General features: G+C 39.8%; 1 protein-coding gene across 1 annotated transcript; it reads right to left on the bottom strand.

The window, feature by feature from the left end:
- Positions 1 to 6692: 6692 nt before the first annotated feature.
- MED30 (mediator complex subunit 30) lies at positions 6693 to 22657 on the bottom strand. The gene is made up of 4 exons (XM_068672541.1): positions 22304 to 22657; positions 20938 to 21096; positions 16816 to 16926; positions 6693 to 6933 (listed from the first exon to the last, which is right to left on the bottom strand). The coding sequence occupies exons 1-4, from the start codon at positions 22475 to 22477 to the stop codon at positions 6838 to 6840; spliced, it is 540 nt and encodes a 179-aa protein (XP_068528642.1). The 5' UTR covers positions 22478 to 22657; the 3' UTR covers positions 6693 to 6837.
- Positions 22658 to 23802: the final 1145 nt, after the last annotated feature.

The following is a 23802-nucleotide window of genomic DNA, read 5'->3' as shown; positions in this document are numbered from 1 at the left end:
CCCTCAGGGACAGAGATACCCATCGGTTTTGTACATCTCCACCTTTACAAGCAGAGACCTTTATTGGCATACCCATATACGCCCGATCTACAGAAGATCCCCATCACTACATGCCATTGAAGAGGCTTTTAAAAAGTACACAGAACATACAATCACCTTCAGCAAGAAACGCTTGTGCCTCAAACTGGAACACACCCAGTGCACACTATGAGGTGCACGTTACTCTCCTTATGCCTTTGGTTTGGGCTTTTTCATTGTAATAACTCTTTCTGGTAGGTGCTGTGCTACCAGGTAGCAAAATGGTAGTACATTTCATAACCTGCTCCATGGTTGTATTTCAGAGTATCAGCAGGCTGAAATTTCCCTGTTTTCCTCACTCCCATCTCTGGGATGTGAGCCTGCAGAACTCACAGGATTTACGGTCTATGTACGCTCTTTTTTTTTTTTTTTTTTTTTTTTTTTTTCCAGCAGGAAAACAAAAAACTAGCTGAATTTTTAAAGTTCGAAACCTCAAATCTAAAAGGCATATACTCTTTGCATGTATTAGTTCCAACTCCATTCTGGCTTCATAAAGCAAATTTAAATCATCGTTTTCTCTGCAACTTCAAGGAGATGTAAAATAAATACATCTAATTGTATTTGGCTTAACTACCTTGAATCCACGTATCACTTTCAAAATCCTACAGTGGGGCCATAGTTTTTATGAAATCTAAGCTACCAAGTGGTTATGATGAGACACTGGGACTGTGGCAATAGTAAACACATGTAAAAAAAAATAAAATAAAAAAAAAACAATTTCTTCTCTGTGTGGAAAGTGCAATGCCTATGTTCTATTTCCATCCCTTGCTCTGTTTCTGCGATTGCTGGAGGGCATTTTCGATGCAGTTGCTCGGAGTATTCGAGACCTTTAAAAAAAGTCTTAATTTCCTAAAAAGTAATTAAAACCTCCCACATTGAACAAAAAATATAAGTAACATATGCAAATGCTCCCCAAGCAGCATGTGGTTTACATAACAATTTATATGACGATGGCTACTTTATATCTGAGGCAAAATACGACCGCATTTTACACACGCTTGGATCCCCCTGTGCCTCTGCACTGGAACAAACGTGCTCTCCCAGCGTGGACTGTGACAAGAGCTCACACTGCACAGCGTGCGGGTACTGCAGTTGTTTTTAATCTCCGGTGGTGAAGGGTGGATAAAGAGCCTCACGTTTCCCTTTAGTAAACGACCTCGCAAGTCCTGCTGGATCAACAGACAGGAATCAGGAATCAGTTACTCCTGCAGCTTGGTAGCAAGATCACAGAGCTGTTCTTCTCTAGGAAATGAACCAAAGCTAAGGGAGGGAGGCTGGGGATTTGGGGTGGGGAGACAGGGAGGGAGAAACAAGCTTCTGCTTCATTTCCCTTACTGCTCTGATTCCTCTGTAATAGAAATCCAATGAAGGCACCTTAACCCAAAGAGGAATTTCGGCAGCAAATCATCACAAAGAAGCCATGAAAGCCTGTTTAATACTTGCAGGTGGCACCTTGTCCAGGTGCTCTCGGGAGTTCACCACCTGACAAACAGCAATTTGATACACAGACACTTCAGGACTGTAAAATCTAAAGGCAGAAAAACGAGCAAAGTCAGTTCAGTACACCTCTTGATTTACTAATGCAAGATAGGATTTTATTTTTTTTTAATTATTAATTTATTTTGCCTTTTCCCAATCCATTTTTCTAGTCTTTTTGTGTTGAACAGTCTTAAAATTTTCAAGTTACCAAAGCAACACCTTCTGAACTCCTGGGGAAATTAATATTTCTTATCTTAGCATCAAGAGATGTCCCATCCCCAGCTCCCTATTGGTGTTTGGTGAAATAACTTCAGTAGCTGCTTACCTTCTTTCACTATTCTGTACTACAGGCACTCCAAATCACTCTAATCCTCTCTTCTCTCCCATGCATTTACCCAAGATTTTCCATATTTGAGCTTTCTTTTGGCTTTCAGGAATTATTGTAATGATTTTTCATATGGTAACACATTGGCATTCTTCTCTTTCACTGTGTAAGTAACATGCTGACCCCAAAACTAATGCCACATTTCATGCAGAGTTACTGGTCTCAGAGCAGGAGCGCTCCCATTTACACTCCCTACGATGCAGTATTTGGTCATGCACCCCAGAACTGCAGTGGCTTTTTTCCCCTTCACTGCATCCCAATTATCTCTTTAATGCAGGTTTAAAGTGTGTTTTTCCGAATCCTCTTTCCCTGCCACTATTTGAGGGCCAATTTGTGTGTCTAAGTTTTGATTGTTGTTGTTCTATTTCTTTTTATTTTCCCCTTATTTGAAAGTCTTCCCACTTCAACAGTGTATTGCAGTAATGGGCTGCTTTCATGATCTTCTTTCCCCTCTGACTGTAAATACCAGTAAAACCTCTACATGATGATAGAAACAACTGCATTGCTATTCCCTGCTACTCAGACAACTTTAAAATAACATCCTTCTTCCTATTTTGGCAATCTGAATGTATTTTTCAAGTAAGATTTCATGAGAAAGTGCCTACAGATCTAGGAAAGGATTTTGTTGTAGGATATGTGTGTAATGCTCTCATTTCAGCCACTCATTTTCAGTTCTGTTCTAGTGCATTACTCTATAGCCTTGAGGTAGGGGCAGTCATCTGAGAAGGGAAGGTGACAGCACAAGGGGCTGGAGAGGGACTAGCAGATCAGTCCTCAGAGGATTTGGGCAGAATAGCACAGGGTTTACACAACCTCAGCATTGACTATCAGATATCAGCTGCTAGGGGTATGTATAAAAGCAGAAGTCTAAGCAAATAGGTAGCTGAACATCACAGCATATGATGAGCTGAGATGCTCCTGGTGTTAACTGCACACACAAAAAATGTGCCTCTGCTTATTTGCATCAAATATGTCTATATTTACCGGGCCTCGTCCAGTGAAAAGCCCTGTAAAACATTTATTCTGACTACATTCACATCAGTACATAACAATACTCACGGCTCACGGTAGTGTTGTAACAGTTACAAGAATGCTTTCCCCATGCAAAGTGAGGAAAAAAAAAAAAACTTAAAATTTACACAGAAGCTAGATGTAACAGGATGAAATAAAGGCAGTATAGTGAAACGTTAACTCTTACATTACATCCAGCTATCCATTACATTTTCTTAAATAAAAACCGGCATTGGCATACAACCTATTGTCACTTTCATTAACACCCATCAATGCACATCAGCCAGCTTGCTATATTTATGCATAAAAATAGAATAACCTCCAACTCAGAAAAAAAAATACCTTTTATTTCAAATCCATCTAGCATGGCAATGAAATCTTGGTTCTTATGAAACCAGAATCCCTGACCGTCTCCACCTAAATCCATTATTTACAGTGAGCAATTTAAGCAGCACTTGTACACAGGCTCCAATTCTTCTGTCAGTAAGAAATACTATGATCAGGGCAGGTTTTTCTACAGGACAACAAAAACGGCCATGGTTTATTAAAGCGCTCTGGATGTGGCCTTGCTGCCTCTGTGGAAGTCAAGAGGAAAGGTAAACTCTTTGCATCTTTCCTGAATGCTGCATAAATCTGCTCTGCAGAGCCTTTTTCATGTAAATAAACGTTGGACCTTTGCATACCACCTAGCAGGCATCTTTGTGTTGTCGTGCTGAGTTCAATTCACTTACTGAGCTGAACACTCAGTATCTGTTATATTATCTATAAAGATGCAGGATTAACGGTTTGAGTCTGTGTTCACTCAGGGTACTCCTACAAACATGCTACAAAGCCCTCAACATCCCACCTCCACTGTCCCTATTCCTTTCTGGGCCCTGGAAACCCCATCCAACCCCTCAAACATTTTTATATTCCACCAACAGAACCACCCTAGGTTTTGGTATCTGCTCCCAGGACTGCCTTAACATTAATCCAGCTTCTGCCTAATCTGAAACACAATAAATAGTCAATAATATACAAATAAAACATTTAAAAAATCTGTTGTTACTGCTTTGCTGGTATTTGTAAATGCTACAGTTGGTGCCATTTCATTAACCATCAGTTAGCATTAAATAAAACATTAATTTTCAGCACATGTTGATGCTCAATCATTTCTTCAAAAGTGTTCCACAGTTGAAGTACTGCCCCTTTTCCTAAACCTGTCATCTTCTTGACCAAATCCTATACTTACTCATGGATGTGGTAGCACATGAATTATAGACACTACCCTTACTTTCATCTGTGTAAGTCAAAGTGTATGGTTTTGGTCTTATACCTTGCAAAGTTCCCATTTTGACAGTATTTCCTGTGATAATTTACAATTCTGTCAATTCCTACACTTTGCAATTTAGCTACTGCACTATCTATTCTGGTAGTGGTTTAAAGTGTTTTCTCCTCTCTCCCAGATGAAAAATTGTAGTATAAACCTTGGCTACTGCCAGCAGCTGCACAGAGGAAGCTGAATATTGTATCAGCCTGACATCTACTTGCCGTATTTGCACTCTTGTCCACAGTTTAGGTGAATCTGGACCACTTACATGTAATAAAAAAAGCATATTTTTTATGTAATAAAAAAATAAATTTAGGAAGATTTAATGAGAAGACGTGGATATTAAACAGGCAGTAGAGGAAGGGACAGACTAATCTCCATTTTCCATAATTATTCCAAAACTATACCAAAATGCTAAGTACTGAGAATTTTACCTCACAATTAAAATGTTGGTTCCATTCCAAAACCCACCTGAAATATTTCTTAGGCTGGATGCATGCTTATACCTACATAAATTGAAAGCTGACATTATACCTTGCAAATACAAAAATGTGCCTACACTTATAGGCAAACAAAACCAAAGGATCTCTACTAGCAGCCTTCATCTCCTTTTTAAAGGCTTTCTTCAAAAATCACAGAATCACAGAATTTCTAGGTTGGAAGAGACCTCAAGATCATCGAGTCCAACCTCTGACCTAACACTAACAGTCCCCACTAAACCATATCCCTAAGCTCTACATCTAAACATCTTTTGAAGACTTCCAGGGATGGTGACTCCACCACCTCCCTGGGCAGCCCGTTCCAATGCCTCACAACCCTTTCAGTAAAGAAATTCTTCCTAACATCCAACCTAAAACTCCCCTGAAAATGTAATCTGTTTTGTCTTTACTTATAACGATAACTCCTCTCATGGATGAAGAAATCAACCATCATTCCTCATCAACAAAAACGCTGCAGCGGACAATCTCTAAATGGCAAATGAACAGTTCTGCTGCTGGCTTTGCCACCGCGTAGGCTAACCACTCTTCCGTTTGTGATGTGCAAGAAAAGTGACAGACCTTACCTGCTGGGTGTTTTGAGACCTAGTTAGATCTAAAAATTGTCACAGGTATCTATCACATTCAACATCAGGTAATTGACCAAAATGTTTTCTAAGTATGTACGTATCCATTCTTCTTTCAGGTCTAAAGTCTTCAAAAGGAAAAATAAAAGACAACTACATTTTACCTAACGTAAGAAAAAAGTCATGCATTGTTAACCAGGTGATCAGAGCTATTAATAGCTGATCAGACCTATTACCTACCAGTGATTTTTACCTCAAGGACCAGGCAAATGGGCTGCAATTATTAAAAAATAAAATAAAAAGACCAATAGAACAACAAACCAGTCTATTTTTTTTTTAAACCATGCATCTCAAATTAATGAGAATTCAGTTTCAAAAACTCATGTATCTTGCAAAAGGATAACACCAGACTCTTTAGAAGGTTCTGAGCAAATCTTCCACATAAAACTATTAAGGAATATAAATGGGCATGGAATGAGAGTTCAGAAGTAAAATATACGAGGCAAGTCACAAGGATGGTTAGTTTTCAACCTGACAAATATAAATCAAGAGTTCTAAGGATCTGTATTGAAACAGTATTATTTTAGATATTTATTTATCCTTAAAAAGAGATACATAGTCCACTTGCAGCATCTATGGATAATAGAAAATAAGAATATATTCTAGGCTAATGGAAACTGTGAGGAATACCAGAGGCAGTACAAAGAAAGATGATGGCTGATGACTAACTCAAGATAATGAACTGCATGTACATGTCAATGTTTCTGGGGACTGGAAGACATAGGAAAAGGATTAATGAAAATTTTACTCAGTGTAATTTAGTAAACAAATGCATTCCAACCACACAGAATGCTATATGAATATTAGACCTGACAATATTAGGAGCAGTACTCAAGAAATTGTAACATACAGTTACAGAAGAAGTTAAGGTTTGAGACTATATACAGGCTTTATTTAAAATGACTTAATTATATCCTATGTGACTTAATTATAACTTAAATATATTATATATATTATATATAATTTCTGTTCCTACAACAGAAAAACACAGACCATCCTAATATTTGATCATTTATTTCAGTCCTGTAGCTTACTGGAGCTACTTTTCTCTATTGTATTTCTCTATTCTCTATTTTCTCTTTTCTTCTCTGGAGATGTGGTTTGCACTGCAGAGCAGCATGCAGATTTTAAAAGCAGTGTATTTTAATGTATTATAAAAATCTTGAAACACTTCATTTATATAGTCCCAACTTGCATAGCAATCCAAATTATTACCATAAATTACAAAATTTATTACATTCACCCTAAGCGAATCACTCAGGTACAAGCTGTAACATGAACCTTTTGTAAAAACAAAGCCAACACCATTTATCACAGAAAAAATATTTTAATGTTGAAGATGTTTCAACCGTATTGCTTCAATATGGTTGTAGGAAAAAAATCGTAAAGTAAAATTAAGCATATCCAAACAAATTTGTATCTTTTCCAATTACAAAGTTCCGTTCTCTTTGTTCAGTTCCGCATTGCCAACATGGCATTTATGTCCCAAATGAGGTTCCGTAACTGATCCATGATCTGCTTCAGCTGCTGATTCTTCTGTTTCAGTTTCTGTGGGAAGATTTTATGAGAAGATTTTTGTGATTAGTTGAAACAGTACACTCGGAAATACAAAAAAAAGTGTTATGAAATGCTACATGTATCTTTTTTCCCAGCTGTCTGTGTGCAGTGTTGGTGGGATATAATACATCATCTTTAAAGTACAATCTCAAAATACAAGCAAGACTAATGACCTTCACTAGAGAGGGAATGCTGTTTCTTTTCACAGCAGTCTTAGTATCAAAACACTTGATCCTTTCAACAAGTGAGGATTGGCACTCTCTTACCAAAGTCGAAAAGACAGCACGTTATGTAGGGAGAAGGAATTGAAAATTGAGACCAAAAGAGGTCAGGGAACAGGGAAATTTATGTTAATATATGTTGTGTAAGTTGCATGCTCAGAAAAGCAAGGTATTAACAGTCAAAGTCTGAAGAAAGCACAAAGCAGAGAGAGAGCCAATCAAGCTTTTCTAGCCCTTCTACCTATGTGGGTCAATCCTCATGTGCTAAGCAATCCTGTCTTCCCACGTATGCTGAATTCTGAATTTTTTAAAACTGGGTAATGGCTTTTAGAAACAGAAAAAGCATTTGACAGAACAGCAAACTCACCTTTATTTGGGTGAGTAACCAGAACACAAAAATTATGTCTCTACAGAAGAAAGATCAACGCATTAAGGCACTGCAGAATCTCCCTTACCTTTCATGTTCCGCTATAATACACATATTTATTGTCTGATTTATTCACTTTCCTGCTCAAATCAAAGCTGTCAAGAACTAAGTTACTGTGTGTTGTTAACAACAAACCTAGGCCCTTCATTTCATTCAAATTTGATAAGATGTCAGCCTTCTCACATCAGAGATCAAACTACTTATTCATAAGGGAAGTCCAGAGTTCCAAGTAAAGCCAAAGTGCCGGAAAGACTTGCTACCATTCAAAATGTTTCAGGTTTGACATAACTTTGTTCTTCTGCACTACACAAATGGCAACACATTAAAAGAATAACTGGGATCAGTAATGTCACAAAAGTAACTGTAACGGTGATAAAAAAAAAAAAAAAAAAAAAAAAAAAGCAGTAGGCTGAAAATCAGTCCTGAATTTTGATGTGAACAACACAGCAATAGTTTTGAGATGGCAGGGTAGTCAGATGGAAAAGAAGTCCAGAAAAAAAAAGAAAAAAAAGGAAGCCTATTCACTTCAGACCTGTAAAAATGGTCTTCACTAAAACAGTAATTGAGAAAGGGAAACATCCCTGAACACTGACTTTGGTGAACACATTCCCTGTAAGCAAACAGAGACTACACTCAATCTCAGACTCCTAAGAAGCAGGTAAGACAGATGTAGGTCAGTTCACGTGCACTAATTCGGGAGTTCTAACCAAGCATTTGACAGACTGAGAACTATTTTAAAGGTAACCGTGCATTTATCTAATCTTTCTTTTCTAGTTGCTAATTCAAGACTTCACTAGCACAAATCCAGCTCCTAAAGACAAGAAGACAACTGAGAAGCACGTAGCTATGACAACATCCAAATGACAGAATTTTGTCTCCCTCCAAAGCCAATGACATAACACCTCGGTGCTTCAGAAAGCACGAGAGGGATGAGATAAACAAGCACTTTCATACCCGTGACATTTTTAAAGATATTTCTGTTTGCCATCTTTAACATTCTGTTTCAGAGAAATCAGCGAATGTTGCATCAAAACCACTAGTTTAATGCAGGCTGCCACTCACTGATACTGAGGGCATGTCATTTCACTATTTTTCAAAGCCTTCATCAATAGAAATGAAGGCTGAACAATCAGTGATGATTATTCGAGTCACAGGTAGAAAGAAGCACCATTAACCTTCGGTATTGCAGATTGTGTTCTCTCTCCATCCCTTTCTAATTGTACTCTTACCTATTTTTATGTAGATATGCTGATATGAACTTTACATAAGTTACGCCCAGAAGACTCATTCTGTAAGACAATTATTTTCATTTCTTGTGAAACTGTTAGGAAATAGTAAATTACTTGATCTTTGCTCCGTGCTAGACAAGGGAAACTTCAAATTGGATTTCATTTGTTTTCAAAGTGTCTGTAAAGAGAAGTAGTATACAATTTCACCGTATCTGCATGAAGATAATTTTAGATCCTTTTCTTTGGTGCTTTATTTTCTTAGCTCTTCTATTCTACTTTTTTCAGAGACAGGAAAAAAAAAACTAAGATGAAGCACCACGTCTGGACTGCAAGACTGAAGAAAGAATAAATGGGGAGGAGGAAAGAGCACGGTATCCTAGCTGAAATGCATCTACTGATCTTTGTTACTGGTCTTCGACAGACCGTGTTCCACACCACAAACTACTACAAAATTGCTAACTTCTGTGCCACTGGCAGTGCTGGCCTCTGCTTCAGGTTTTGCTGAACCAGTGAGAACATCTCAAATTAGCCTTGGGAAGAGAGGTGAAATGGCCCTCTCGGGAATCAGGCAAGTTCTGTAAGAAGCTTCTGCGGTGATGACAAATTTTTATTTGAACAGATTGCTTGCAAGTTGTCTCCCACTCTTTCCTCCTTCTCCTGAAATGACTTAGTTGAACTCTGGACTACTTCTCAGGGTTAATGGCTGTATGAAACAAGAAAAGGCGCTTTATCCTACATACATACCACAGCTTCTGTCTTTTAAGATAGTACAGAAGAAATGTATGAGGCAGTTTATAATGAGTTTAACTGATCTAAATTCACCTTGTATCTGACAGGCAAATTTCAGATTGGATATCAAGAAAAGGTTCTTCACTGAGAAGTGTCTGGGCACTGGGACAGGCTCCCCAGGGCAGTGGTCACAGCACCGAGCCTGCTAGAGCTCAAGAATTGTTTGGACAACGCTCTCAGACACAGGGTCTAATTTTTGGGTGGTCCTGCATGGAGTTAACTCAATTATCCTTGTGGGTCCTCTCCAACTTGGGATATCCTATGATTCTGTTGTTCCCCCTCTAACATAAAGGTGATCTGCCTGAAAAAACAGTCCTGATGGGGTTTCTGTGGTGATACTGATTTTCAGCGTGATTACCTCTCCACTTTGACTGGTGCTGCAAATATTAGTACCAGCATGAGGCACCTGGAAAGGACTGCACTCTTCAGCAACCAAACAGACCTTAGGAGGCTCGGGTCAGGTAGGGCAATTGCAAAAACACACACATAAGCACAAGAAGTGGTAAGTGAAACAAAGAGGGAGAACCATCATACACATCCAGACAATACCCATCTTTCAAGGAACTCACAAAAAACAACTTGACATGTTTCATACAGATTTGGATTCAGGACACAGTAATTTAAACTTTGAAATCAATTTTTGATTTAAATTCATTTTTGGTCCACTTTCATTTCATTTGAAATCAGGGCTGTCTAGACTAATCCACAGCCTTCTATCAGACATGTATCAAAACTTCCCTTTGCGCACTGATCCATCTCTCTCCTCATATTAAGCTCGGTTATCTTTCAGATTTTAAAACCTAAACATCACCATGAGTCATTCTGCACTCAATCTATTTGTTAAAATTCTCTTCTTCAAGCAAAGACAATAGTGTAAACTGTGGAAGAGTCAGATTACATTCCAGCTGATGCTTGTAAAAATACATCAAATGTATGTGCTTACGTTTTAAAGGTACCTCTTCTGCTTAACCAAAAAAATCATTCTAATGAATTCTGTGCCAGCTATACTTTATATCTGCTCTGTTCAAGACCTGCAACAGTGTCCAGAAGTATATCCAACTTAACAGAGCGTTAAATGTTAATCGTAGTAGTATCTTTACTTGCATAAGTCTCAGATTTAGAAATAACTGTGTTTACTTTGTTGAATACCACCCTGCTATTGGGAGAACTTGTATCCTCTTCTTCTTCATGAGTATTCCTCTACTTCTGACCATTAAATTACTGTATGAAATCATTGTTGGAAGTCTTATCAAGATGACAACAGCCTCTGCTTTTTCATGCAAGTCAAAAAGAAGAAATTTTTACAGAAGCAATGTTTATGATAGGTGAGAACAAGTACAGCCTGCCCTGGCAATTTATACTGTTCTTTTTTTAAATGACTCCTTCATAATGCAATCTCTGAAGTGAGGAGGTGGGAAAACTTTTTTTTTTTCTTCAGATTTATAGTCAAAAGACTTGCAATGTTACGTGCACAGAACGGAAAAAAAGTGATAGAGAAAAATGCATCAGTACTTTGCTCAAACTCTTACAGCTGCCAGGTGACAGTAAATTATGGCTACTCAAGGTATACCAAGGTGTGCTTTCCATCATAACAAGTTTGCACATCCAGCTTTTTTTTTTTTTAAGTGGTTAAAAAAGTATTAATCACTGAAACAGTAACTGCTGGACAATTAAATGTATTCATTGTTCATTAACTACAGCTTTTCCTGATCAGAGGCTGCTCACAGACAGCTGTTTTATCCTTACGGAAATAAGAGATTGAGTTTTCTGCCTCTCTCCAAGCCATACAGGTGGAAGGAGACTGCTCACCTGCCTGAAAAAGGCAGAGGCACCAGTGGCAGCCTGTGCTCCACTACATGCTCAGTACTTTACACACATTGAGTCAGGCAGCAAATTAACGTATCCACTGCTCTGTTGCTCAAAGAGGAATAGAGAAGTGTTCATTCAAATAGTTTAATGTTTCCTTTGCAGTAATTATTCATTATTCAGAGATGAAGCCTGAGGCCTTATTTCCTTATGCTTACCCTGTAAGCAACTTTTAATGAAATTATCCATTCTCGAGAAGGTGCTTCTCCACCATGTTCCTTGGTGTTACATTCCCATTCTTATCACGAAAAACCACACGGATGTGTAACGCCTACTTATAGACATCAAACTAAGTCACAAGAAGACTATGGATAAATATGGATAAGCTAGAATTCCTCTAAGTTTATTTTATCTAATGTTATGTGACCAAGGGGAGAGCAGGGAATTTTCTTTGCTTAGACATCAGTAGGGCTTTTGACACACGCACTCTCACAGTATCATTGTAGCCAAACTGGAGGGATGTGGTTTGGATAGGTAGATTATAAGGGAGCCAGTTTTCCACCAAGACTACTGAACTCCTAAGTGTTGTGATCAGCAGTGTTAAGTCCAAGTGGCAGTCAGTTACTCGTGGTGGTTCTCAGGATTGACAGCAGGGCCAGTACTCCTAATGTTCTCATTAATTACCTAATCAGGTTTGACCTATATCAAGTTTGTGGGCAATACCCAACTGGGGGAAGCGGTCAATATGCTCAATGCCAGGATGTGCGATTCAGAGGGAGCTCAACAGGTGGGAGAGGCAGGCTGATGCACAGCTCCTTTGCTCAAAAGCAAAGGGCAACACCCCACACCTGAAAAAGAAGAAACTCCTACAACAACAGTACAGGGCGAGGGCTGACTGAATACAAAGCAGCTTTGGCCTGAGGATCCTTTTGAAACTTTCTGGCACACTGAATGTGACTCAGCAGTGGATCCTTTTGCCTAACATTGCACTCTACTAGAAAAAGTCTAGCTATCGGGACATGTTAAATCACTTATTCACCTCTCTTTGGCTCTGCAGAATGATTGTCAAATTTGGGTCTACACAGAAGACATTAACATTCTGGAGAAAGAAGAGTGGAAGGCCACCAAGATGATTTATAGGCACATGGCATGAGAAGCTGAGCATGATATTTGTTCAGTCTCAAGCAGAGAAGGCTAAGGCGGGGCCTTGATGCTGTCTTCAGCTACTTAATGCAGATTATAGAAAAGACAAAGCTAGACTCTTCTTGGATGTGCACAGCAAAAGGACGAGGGGCAGTGGACAGGTATTTATAATGCTACTGGATATGCCCCTGAGTAACTGTATCTAATAGCTGGCCCTGCTTTGAGCTGGGGGTTGAATTAGGTAATCTCCAGACCTCCCACTGAGCCTAAATTCTTCTAGGATACTATCCTTGCAGACAGGCAGTTTGTGTGCCCAAATCAGCATGGAATTGTGCCCTGTGCAGATTAATGTGCAGGTGCCCAAGTAAACAATTCTTCCTATCTCACTGAAGGGTTTCTTGCTGTGCATTTGTATTTGGGGTGAAAAGGATTCTACAAATACAAAACAAATTAAAAATACATGCAAATACAGTGAGGATAGCTTTAAAAGAATGCGAGTTCACAGCAGTAAAAGAAAAAAAAAAAAAGTAGTTTTGAAGCAAAGTTCTTTCCTGAAAAGAAAGCCTAGTTGTGAATTGCTGTTATTTTAAGGACTACTTCACAAAACAACATCAGCTCCAGCGCACAATAGTTTTGTTACCAAAAAAGCCCTCAGGTAAATTCATAACAACTTAACTCAGAAGCCTGTAAATTGTCTCTTCCCCTCTTAGCAAGATCACTGTTAACCACTTAGCAAAGATTCATTAAGGGTATCAAATCCGATTATTTTCAAAAGGGCTACCTGCAATCTGTCAGTAGTATTTTCACATCTTTTCCATTTTCAGACAAATGTACTGAGACTACTAATTACGCAATGGTTTTCCTACGTGCTCATTTGAAACCAGACCTGCAGCATCTGAAAAAAACACACCTGTATGTGCTCCATTTCTAAAAACAACCAGTAAAGAAAATGCAGCAACAGAGATTACAGCATTCTGAGATTTGATTTTCTGTTTTAAGTCCCTTTAAATGTACTACTGGACCTGAGCCTGACATCCTGAAAATATTACAGATGATGCTGTACTTGGAATGTTAGACAACTGTAGGCAGAAGATTATCTACAGATATGAAGACAATTGAGTAAATTTTTTTAACACCTGCCAATTGTTGCAAATAATAATTACCTTCAATAAAAGCTTGCAGGACTTGGGTTAGTAGACCAATGCAACAACTAATCTGATTCTGGAACAGTAAATTATTTATTATAGAAAAAAAGAGTGAAACATCTCATCAATTTACAGCTCTGGAAAGCAAATACCAATAAAAGGAATAAGCAACAATTTTGGGAAGAACAGGTGAGAACTGTTTCACGCAAAAGGCAGAGCCAGTTAGTGCTGACTGAACAGCTTTTTGTTTTGCTTTGGTTTTGTGTTGTTTTCTCCTTCTAATAGCAGTGCATACTTACAAGCATTCTGTTTAGTAACTGCTTGTATGGCAAAAGTCCCTTTTGATTTAAGCCTAATAGGCTCCATTTAAAGTTATGGTTGCTGGATATTATTGAATTGCTAGGACAGAAATTCATTACCTCGTAAACTGATCTATATTTTTAATTAATGGACAGGGACTTCGTAGCCAAGGCCGGGGCATTAAACTTTCTGACCTAAAATGTAAGCCTAATGCAGCTGAATAAATAAGATGTCACTATACAGCAGACTGGTATCAGAAGCTACTGCAGTGCTTTAGAATACTGCTGCATCAACAGGTTCTTCTGCCCCAAGAGGGAGCCAGTAAAGGCAGCACACGATGATCCCCCCACCTCCTCTGGACAACTGCTGGAGCAAAGCAGAGCTGTTATGTTTCAAGTCGGTGGTTCCTGGAAGGAGGCACGTCTCTGTGTGAGAATACATGAAGCACGAGGTTTTATATGATCTACTCGTGTCCTTTGTGCTTCCAACTGCAGGGGAGTGTCTTTCATACACGCACAGGGCCACCAAAGAGATCAGACTGGCTGGGAAGTCAAAGCAAGAAGGACAAAATTAAGCAACCCATGCTCTGAAGGTCCAAGAATTCAGATGGGTTAGGCAATAATGCTTTTTTGATACCAGCAGCATGAAAGACTGAAAAGGCAACTGCCTATCACAGCAACCAGGGTGAGCCGAGAGCGGGACAAGCAGCTGCAGGGAGAAAAGACGGTAGGTGAAGAATATAAAAAGCTTCTTCACCTGACACACTCGTCTCCCTGTCACAGTATTTTCATCAACATTTTATATTACTGAAATTTTGCTGAAAGAAACTAAGGAAAACTGAGCTGGAGATGGACGTCACATATTGCAGGGGACTGAAAAGCTGTCAGGAGTGCCTGCCTGTTAAGAAACAGAGAGGGCTATTTAAGTCCAGCAGCCAGAGACAGAAATTAGATCAATTAACCTGATCCTACCACATTTTCTTTGCAAAAATATGAATTATTTCCTTTCTAGTCGTGAAAAGTAAAGCACTTCCTGTTCTGTAATGGACTAAAATTTGGTCTTGGAAATTGGAGAAACACAACATAAAGAAGAAAAAAAAAATCGGGGAAATCAGTGCAGTTTCAAAAACAAGCAGTTTAAATTTCTGTTGCAGCACATACTATTTGTCTACAAAAACACCACAGAAAGTTCAACTATCCTCTGAAAATTTACTGTTGAAAATCCGGTGTTAGGCATTTAATGTGAGGCATTTAAGTGTAAATAGAGGATTTCAGACCAGATTTAAGTGCCTGTTTGAATACATTCTTAATCGCAGATTTGCCACTAATGCTCCTGTAACCCCATCAACCTTTTCAAGATTTAAAGCTCATCATAAACATTTATGAAATTCTTTTCACAAGATCACACCAAGGAGGTTTAAAAACACATTAGCATACAAGTACAACAACAAGGGCAAAAACATGTCATAAAACTATCAAAAACACAGCAAATATGGACAGTTAAACTTATTAGCACTTAAATATTGCAAATGAATGTGCATAAATTCACAGTATAACATTACATACAATATAATATATACAACCTTGCTACATCAGCACCCAGCAGAAAGAATACAACAGCGAAGCTGACAACTGCTTTTCTCTAATTCACAGTCCCCATTTTTGCTTGTACCATATGCATGAATTTTGCTAAACAAGTTATAAAAAAATGGTACATCTCTAGTTGTTGAAGACAAATGAAAATATTGGAAATATTTTAAAAGACAAAAATCCACCAATTATTCTTTGCAGGAAGATTTATTTTAGACATTCACTTCCTTTCTTCTGTTGTTTTTGTAGATTATGCCTGCTTTTTAACAAGCATTTACAGATATTACAGCTGCACAAATATTTAGAAAATCCTGTCTTTGTACTTTACAGACTGAAGGAACACTGCTCAATATTGTGGTCTGGTAATGCTACTTATTTTTTATCTCAATATTATATTAGCATTTACTATAGAATATTTATTTTTAGATTTGAATTCATCTTTAGTAATTGTACTCAAATGTAAATTGCCATTCAAAATGAAAATTTAACAGCATCTTTCTCATTTATGGCACATTTTTTCTGAATGTGTCAAGATTCAATGAATGTTGTACTTAACAAAAGAAACGTTCTTTCCTGAACTGACAAAATACAGAAAGTAGCCCTGAAAATTCTCTACCAACACATATCGTAATAATATTTACATATCTGATGTTTAATAATCATTTTCAAAACTTGTATTGTGCAAGTGCATGGAGTGAAGTTAGTTCAACAGGCACCTTAACTCTAACTCCACGAGGCTGGTGAGGCCGTGGCACAGGCTGCCCAGAGAAGCTGTGGATGCCCCATCCCTGGAGGTGCTCAGGGCCAGGCTGGATGGGGCTTTGGGCAACCTGGGCTGGTGGAAGGTGTCCCTGCCCATGGCAGGGGGTTGGAACTGGGTGGGCTTTAAGGTTCCTTCCAACCTGAGCCATTCTGTGATTCTACGATCTGAACTACCAGATCTAGTGGGCTAACCATAACCTCAATATATATGGTCTTCTGAAATGGTATATTGTATTAAAAAGAGTCACAAGTTAAAACTGGTATGATATCTAAAATCTACAACCAGAGCTATAGCTAAAATAATCTGTTTACCAATGGTAATTCTGAAAGTTATATGCAAGAAATTTGATGGTAGTCATCACGCATACAGCCTTTAGTCTAGAAATCCAGTCTAGTAGTCCAAGCTTTCCAATGACAAAGTGACATTTTCTGTTTTATCTAAATCAATTTCAATTTTCTTACCTTATTTACCTCCATGATTTCCCTTCTCTCTTCACTAGCAAAACGAAGTTGACTAGCGGCACCACGATCATCGTGCTTGGAGCCATCTTCTTCAACATATGGAATAAGTTGCTGCGAAGACAAGAAACATGAGCTTTAAAAAAAAAAAAAAAAAAAAGGGAGGGGGGGGGAAAGGATGAGAGAAAAAAAATGAAAACCGGAGATGTATAAATTACTAATATTTTCTCCAAAGGCTCAAACTTCCTGAAAGGAAAGGAATGGAGAAAATCTTTCTTCATCACCTCCAAACCAAAGGCCTAGACCTAAGTCATCTCTCAAGTGCAGGCATAACCCAGTATTAGCTTTTTAAGATGTTAATCACAGGTGATACCTGTATTTTTGAACTCTATAGACTTCCTTTTTAAAATTTACTGTTCTGTACCATAAAATAACACAGAGATGAACTTATCATTACTATCAAGTATTTCAGTGATGTAGAAAACATAATTTACGACTGGCTTTACACATGGAGATTAACTACTCGGTTAATACCCGAATTATGACTTGATATTTTAGTGGGTGTCTGTTTGGCTGTTCTTGAAACCAGGCCCACAGTTACCTAATAGGAGTTTCTCCGTAAGGATTTTCCACTGGGATCTCCTGAGGCACGTAACACACTGTCTTTTTTGTAAGGTTCTACAAAGCCAACCTTTGATAAAGGATTTTTAAAATGAATACTAATGTACATTCCTTTCCATTAACAACAACAAAACTGTAGGATAAGTAAATGAACTAGATACAAAACAAACACATGCTTTGTGTCAAAACATTCCCAAGCTAGCATCTTATTCAAAAAATAATTACAAGCTGTAACATTTTATACATAACATACATAGTCAATGTCTACAGTCTAAGGTTGACTTTTCCATCCTGAACTGAAAGAAGCTAAAATTGACAGCAAAATTACACCCTTGTTCACATATGTATGTATTACAGACAAATGAAAGACACGTAATTCATGCAAATGAGCAAGAAGACATTAGCCCAAAAGCCAGGAGACAGGTTGCTCATCAAATACATGTGAACTTGTTGCTTAAGTTGAGGTGTAGTATTATGAAGCCTTCAGCTGTGTCTTTCAGCATTCTGAAAACTTACTTTGACATAAGTCGCTGAAAATTGAATTCTCTTCTACACATGCTTTTTGCAGACCATTCTCATTAAGCTCCTCAAAATGGACAAAAACTACCATACTAAGCTCTGCCATGAAAATTTGGTAAAGGCTTACAACTTCTTGCATCTCCATACTATAAAGCAAAAGTAGTGTAGCCAGTATGTACTCTTGGGAAAAGCTCCTTCTCTCACTTATGGAAAAATAACATACATCCAGAGCAGACGGAATGTTATCCCCTAAAAGCCTCCCATCTACCAGAAAAGCTAGGAATTCAAACAAAGAACTACAATTAACACGCAAATAAGACAGTTCTCTCTAGAGAGGGAATTCTGTAACGAGATCGGCTTCACAGTAATCTCATAACTCGTTATGTTGGCTAAAAGGAAGTTGATAAGAATACCTATTAAACTAATAGCACATATTAATGAAAGAAATATAACATTTTAATATCAATAATAATAGACTAAGGAATATTAGTAGGCACTGATTCTATTGACAGAATGTAAGGACAGAATTCCTTGCCATAAACAAGAAGCAAATAGGAAATAAACAAGAGAGAAAACAACCAAATGTTTTAGGTAGCTTCTCAAGGTGGAGATACCTCATGCAGGTTATGAAAGGTGTAACGTAAAACTAAGTTCTATAGCCTGGACATTCAGAGGGCTTGCCTTGGGATCTCTGCATTAAACAGCAAACTAGCAAACTCCTGCACACCATCTGCAGTAAAATGGATAATGTGCAGATAAACCTATATGCCTGCTATCGCATAGCATGTAAGAGTTACATTAATATACCTTATACTAATGGTTGAAGCAGGTACCTAATCTTGCAGTTACTATAAACTACTCAGGAAGAAGTGCAGTGACAAACACTGACACTGATAAGCTGTTCTATGATACGCAGCTAGAGTAGGAAGAGACCTTCAAGCCCACCTAGTTCCAACCCCCCTGCCATGGGCAGGGACACCTCCACCAGCCCAGGTTGCCCAAAGCCCCATCCAGCCTGGCCCTGAGCACCTCCAGGGATGGGGCATCCACAGCTTCTCTGGGCTGCCTGTGCCACGGCCTCACCACTCTCTGAGTGAAGAATTTTTGCCTTATATCCAAATCTAGATCTACCCTCTTTTAGTTTAAAACTCTTCCCCCTTGTCCTGTGCCACCATATGCAGAGATACATGTATGTTGGAATTTTAAAGGAAAAAGACAGGTCAAGGAAGTATGGACGTAGATACTACACTCTTTCAAAAGCAACAAAAGTTAAACAAAAGTTCAAAATTACAAGACAAAAGGATCAGTAACAAAGGCATTGCACATAAGTATTGTCAGACACTGACTGCTAAAGAGTTAGACAGGGAGCCACAGAATAATTGTCTTGTTCATTGTAGTATCATAAGAAGGTTAATAACTGGAAAAAAGTAAGGAAGAGCAGCATACATCTATTCCACTAGTGAGTCAGGAATCAGTTAAGTGAAAGGGAAAAGCCATTAAATAATTTGACTGATTAAAGAGGAGATTTGTTGATATTCTTCAAAGATAAGGTTAGAATGTCAGTCATTAAACAATATGATTGAGACTATCACTTAAAAGCTGAAATAGGAATTTAAGAAATCGGATCAAGATAAACGATGTGACACTTTCATTCACCCTAACTCATAAAACATGAGGAATCGGGCATTAGCTTCAGAGCAGCAAAGACCAAGTAGATAAAAGCAAAAAGAAGGCGTCCAACTGTTGATATAAAAACTCTGCTGTGCATAAGGTTATCAATGAGACCTTATAACATAAAGGCTTAAAGGGACTTCTCATTTTCTCTGTGGAGATTCCTTTTCATCCTGGTAACTGGGAAAAAAAAAAAAAAGTGAAAAGAAAAGAGCAACCCCAGCCCATACCAAACATATGTGAAAATAAGAGAGATCAAAAGCTCTAAAGAGGATAATAACTATTAAGCTTTTGCACACAAGACAATTCTAACAAAGCATGAGAAAGGTGAGGGGGTTTTGTTCGTTTGGTTAGTTTTCAAGAACAAGTTATCTCACTCCCTCACTTGTTGTGAGGTTTCCCCATAGTTTCTCTGAAACACACAGCAGTGACCGCTGACAAGAAGATAGTCTAGAACAGTCTGCACAGAATGGACTTAATTATGGACATTATAAATAATGGACTATGCAGTGAAGGGACTCAAATATATAACATGATGCTTAAACGATTGAAACTCAGTTGGCAATCAGAAGTCGACAGAGTAGCCTCTAAATCCAGAGGTCAGCAATTAAAGAACTTCACAGTTTTGGCTGATAAAGAGCTGTAAGAACTCAGATCATAAAACAGGCTTTAAGGGTATTACTAGGAACCATAAACAACTTATGATGGGGGGGGGGGGGGGGGGGGAACAAATTCTGATTTTACTAGGAAAAGCATTTTTAATAGGAAAAACCTTTAGCCAATCCTACTTACACATTATGCTGTTAACTTTTCCACCACCACAGCACTTTCAGATCTGGTTCACATTGGCTCAGAAGGTTAATGATAGCTAAATGAGGAAACTGTGAAGACACAGGCTGATGGGCAGAGCAAGGGAAAAATAATCCTCATTACTCAGGCCACCAGGCAAGCAGCCGAGGGTTTAAAGCAGACTAAACCAACCTCTTAAAAAAAACATTTTGACCCTTTTTTTCCTAGGGGAAACAAATCAGTGAATGTACAAAGAGGCCTGAGGGAAAAGGCTACAATTTTAAACGAAATTTGATTTCGAAATTGTACCACTTCCAACTGGTAAGAATTGGTGGAACTTTCACACCAACATTGCCATCTTTCAAACAGCTTCTAACAATAAACAGAGTTCAGTCCACGGAAGAATTCCAGTCTCACTTCAAACCTGTTTGCTCCAAGCCTGTTGCAACCCATGAGAAGGGATGACATGCGAAACACAGAGTGGTGACTCTGAGCTGTTATTTGTACATACAGAAAGGTACTTACTTCGATGGGAACGGGATCGAGCCCAGCACAGTTTTCATTACATTTGTCATAGACTAGTCTCAGTTTCCTGAAGAGGATGGATAGCTGGCGGAGGTGTTCCTGAAGCTTTCCCAGTCTGTCTTGATATGTTCCAGTGTGGTAAGTAACACCATTTGGTAACTTAAAGGAAACAAAACCCAAAAACATTTAAAACATTCAAGTTTCTCTCATAGAGGTTAAATAACCTGAAAATAAATTTGAAGGGGTTTTTGTACATTTTAAAATAAGATAATCACATTATTCCCATAAAAATGACTGAAATTTCTCTTGTTTTTTTGGTACAGTTCTGTATTTTGTCTGCACATCTCACGTACCAAATCACTGCTCTCAAAGAGCTTCACGTATTCTACATTTTGGTCACTATCAGTCCCTCTGGAACTTTAAATGATTGCCTTCAAAATGCTTAAGCATTGTTGTTACCTGAGTATTAGCTCTGTGTCAAGAAACAATTCAATATCTGGTCACAATTCAAACAATCAAAGCAAATACATATCTCTACCTAAAATAATTACAAAAGGAAACTTCCAAAGACGTGAAAATACATAGGGAACAGCAGTGATCACTTTCACGTCTATCTCTGAGGCTGAGTGCAAGCACTTCTGCTTTCAACAGAGAAATATGACACATTTGTACATTTTCTCAGTAAGTAACCACAATAAGGGTTTTGTCCACTTTAATAAATAAAAGAATGTCACAAAGTTTTAAGTGGAATACATTATAGATGAATGAAATCACTGATCAATGACAATTCCTCTAAAATGACTCCCCAGAGGTTAATAAACACACAGAAAAGTAAATGGCATATAAATACGCTTTTCTGTTTTCAAAGGAAAACACAAACACTAAGTGTATTTAGAGCACAGTTATTGGGGGCAAAAATAAGAAACATTCTCCATGTTCCCTCAATATACAGTGGCAAATAAACATGCTCAGAGCAGCACACACTGCTCCAGCCACCACTCTCTTTTCAAAGCACTATGATTGTAGAATCATTGGGGTTAGAACAGACCTCCAAGATCACCTGGTCCAACAACCCCCCTACCACCAATGTCACCACTAAACCCTGTCCCCAAGCACCACGTCCAACCTTTCCTTGAACACCCCCAGGGACGGTGACTCCACCACCTCCCTGGGCAACTCGTCCCAGTGCCTGACTGCTCTTTCTAAGCAGAAATGTCTCCTCATTTCCAACCTGAACCCCCCTACAACCTAGTTACGTACGTAAATACCCTTATCTATCTCCAAGCACACACATTTAGTAACAATAACACTAGGAAGGGAACTGAGGACCCCCTAAACCACGCGACCCCGGCAGCAGCCGCCTGACCTGCATGTTCCTGAGGAGCTGGAAGATCTCCATGGTTCGGAACACGATGTCCTGCACCGTCTCCTGCCCGATGCGGCACAGCGACGCCGTGTTCACCTCCCGCGCCGCCTGGGCCTGCGCCCCGGAGAAGGCCCCGGGGGGCATCGCTGCCCCGGCCAACGGCGGGGTTGACATCTCGGCCGCCCGACCCGTCCCACTGCTTAAAATTAAGACGGGATGGTTCGGTTATTAATTAATCCTGTCACAACAAGCCTCAGGGCTCCCCCCCCGCCGCCCCGCCCGCGGCCAGGCCGCACACACAGCGCGGGGCCCGCCGAGGCCGCGTTGCCCTGGCAACGCGCAGCCGGAAGCGCTCGGCGGGACCCGGAAGCGCAAAGGAAGTGACGACAAAAGGGGGGGGGGGGGCGGGGGACGGGGGGCGGCCGTTGGGCTGAGGGGGCGCTGAGGGGGGCCGAGTGCCCCGGGTGGGGCAGGGGGCGGAGGTGTGGGAGCTTCTCGTGGTTTTGGGGGCAGTTTTTGGGGCAGTTTTTGTGTTTGTCTGGAGTTTAGAAATAAATCAGCACCCAGGTGTGCCCGCCCGGAGCCTCGCAGCTGTTTTTGGGGTTGGAAAGTTGGGTCAGAGCCTTCGCACGTCCAGCACCAGAGTCACAAAATGGCTCGGGCTGGGAGACACCGCACAGACCGCCCGGTTTCAGCCCCTGCCATGGGCAGGGACACCTCCACCAGCCCAGGCTGCCCAAAGCCCCATCCAGACTGGTCTTGAGCACCTCCATGGATGGGACACCCACAGCTTCTCTGGGCTGCCTGTGCCAGGGCCTCAGAGAATCACTGAATCATTAGGGTTGGAAGAAACATTCAAGCTCACCTGGTCCAACAATCCCCTGCCACCAATGTCACCACTAACCCATGTCCCCAAGCACCACGTCCAACCTTTCCTTGAACACCCCCAGGGACAGTGACTCCACCACCTCCCTGGGCAACCCGTCCCAGTGCCTGACTGCTCTTTCTGCGCAGAAATGTCTCCTCATTTCCAACCTGAACCTCCCCTGGTGCAACTTGAGGCCTTTCCCTCCGGTCCTATCACTGGTTACCTGTGAGAAGAGGCCGACCCCCAGCTCCCCACACCTTCCTTTCAGGTAGCTGCAGAGAGCAATAAGGTCTCCCCTGAGCCTCCTCTTCTCCAGCATCAAAACACTTCACTAAAATCTAGGTAGACAAGAACCACAGACTTTACCTCATCCCACCCTCTGAGTGAAGAATTTCCTCCTAACCTCTAATGTAAATCTCCCCTCTTTTAGTTTAAAACCATCCCCCTTCATCCTGGCATTATCTGATTGAGCAAAGAGTTTCTCCCCATCTTTTTTATCAGTCTCCTTCAAGTAGTAAAAGGCTGCAACGAGGTCACCCCGGAGCCTTCTCCAGGTTGACCAGCCCCACCTCTCTCTCTCTCTCTCTCTAATGCTGGCAAGCGTTTGCTCATACCATTTTGATAGGTCACA

The sequence above is a fragment of the Anas acuta genome, chromosome 2 (assembly GCF_963932015.1).
Source record: "Anas acuta chromosome 2, bAnaAcu1.1, whole genome shotgun sequence".
NCBI lineage: Eukaryota > Metazoa > Chordata > Aves > Anseriformes > Anatidae > Anas > Anas acuta.
This window is presented reverse-complemented; position numbering and strand designations above follow the sequence as displayed.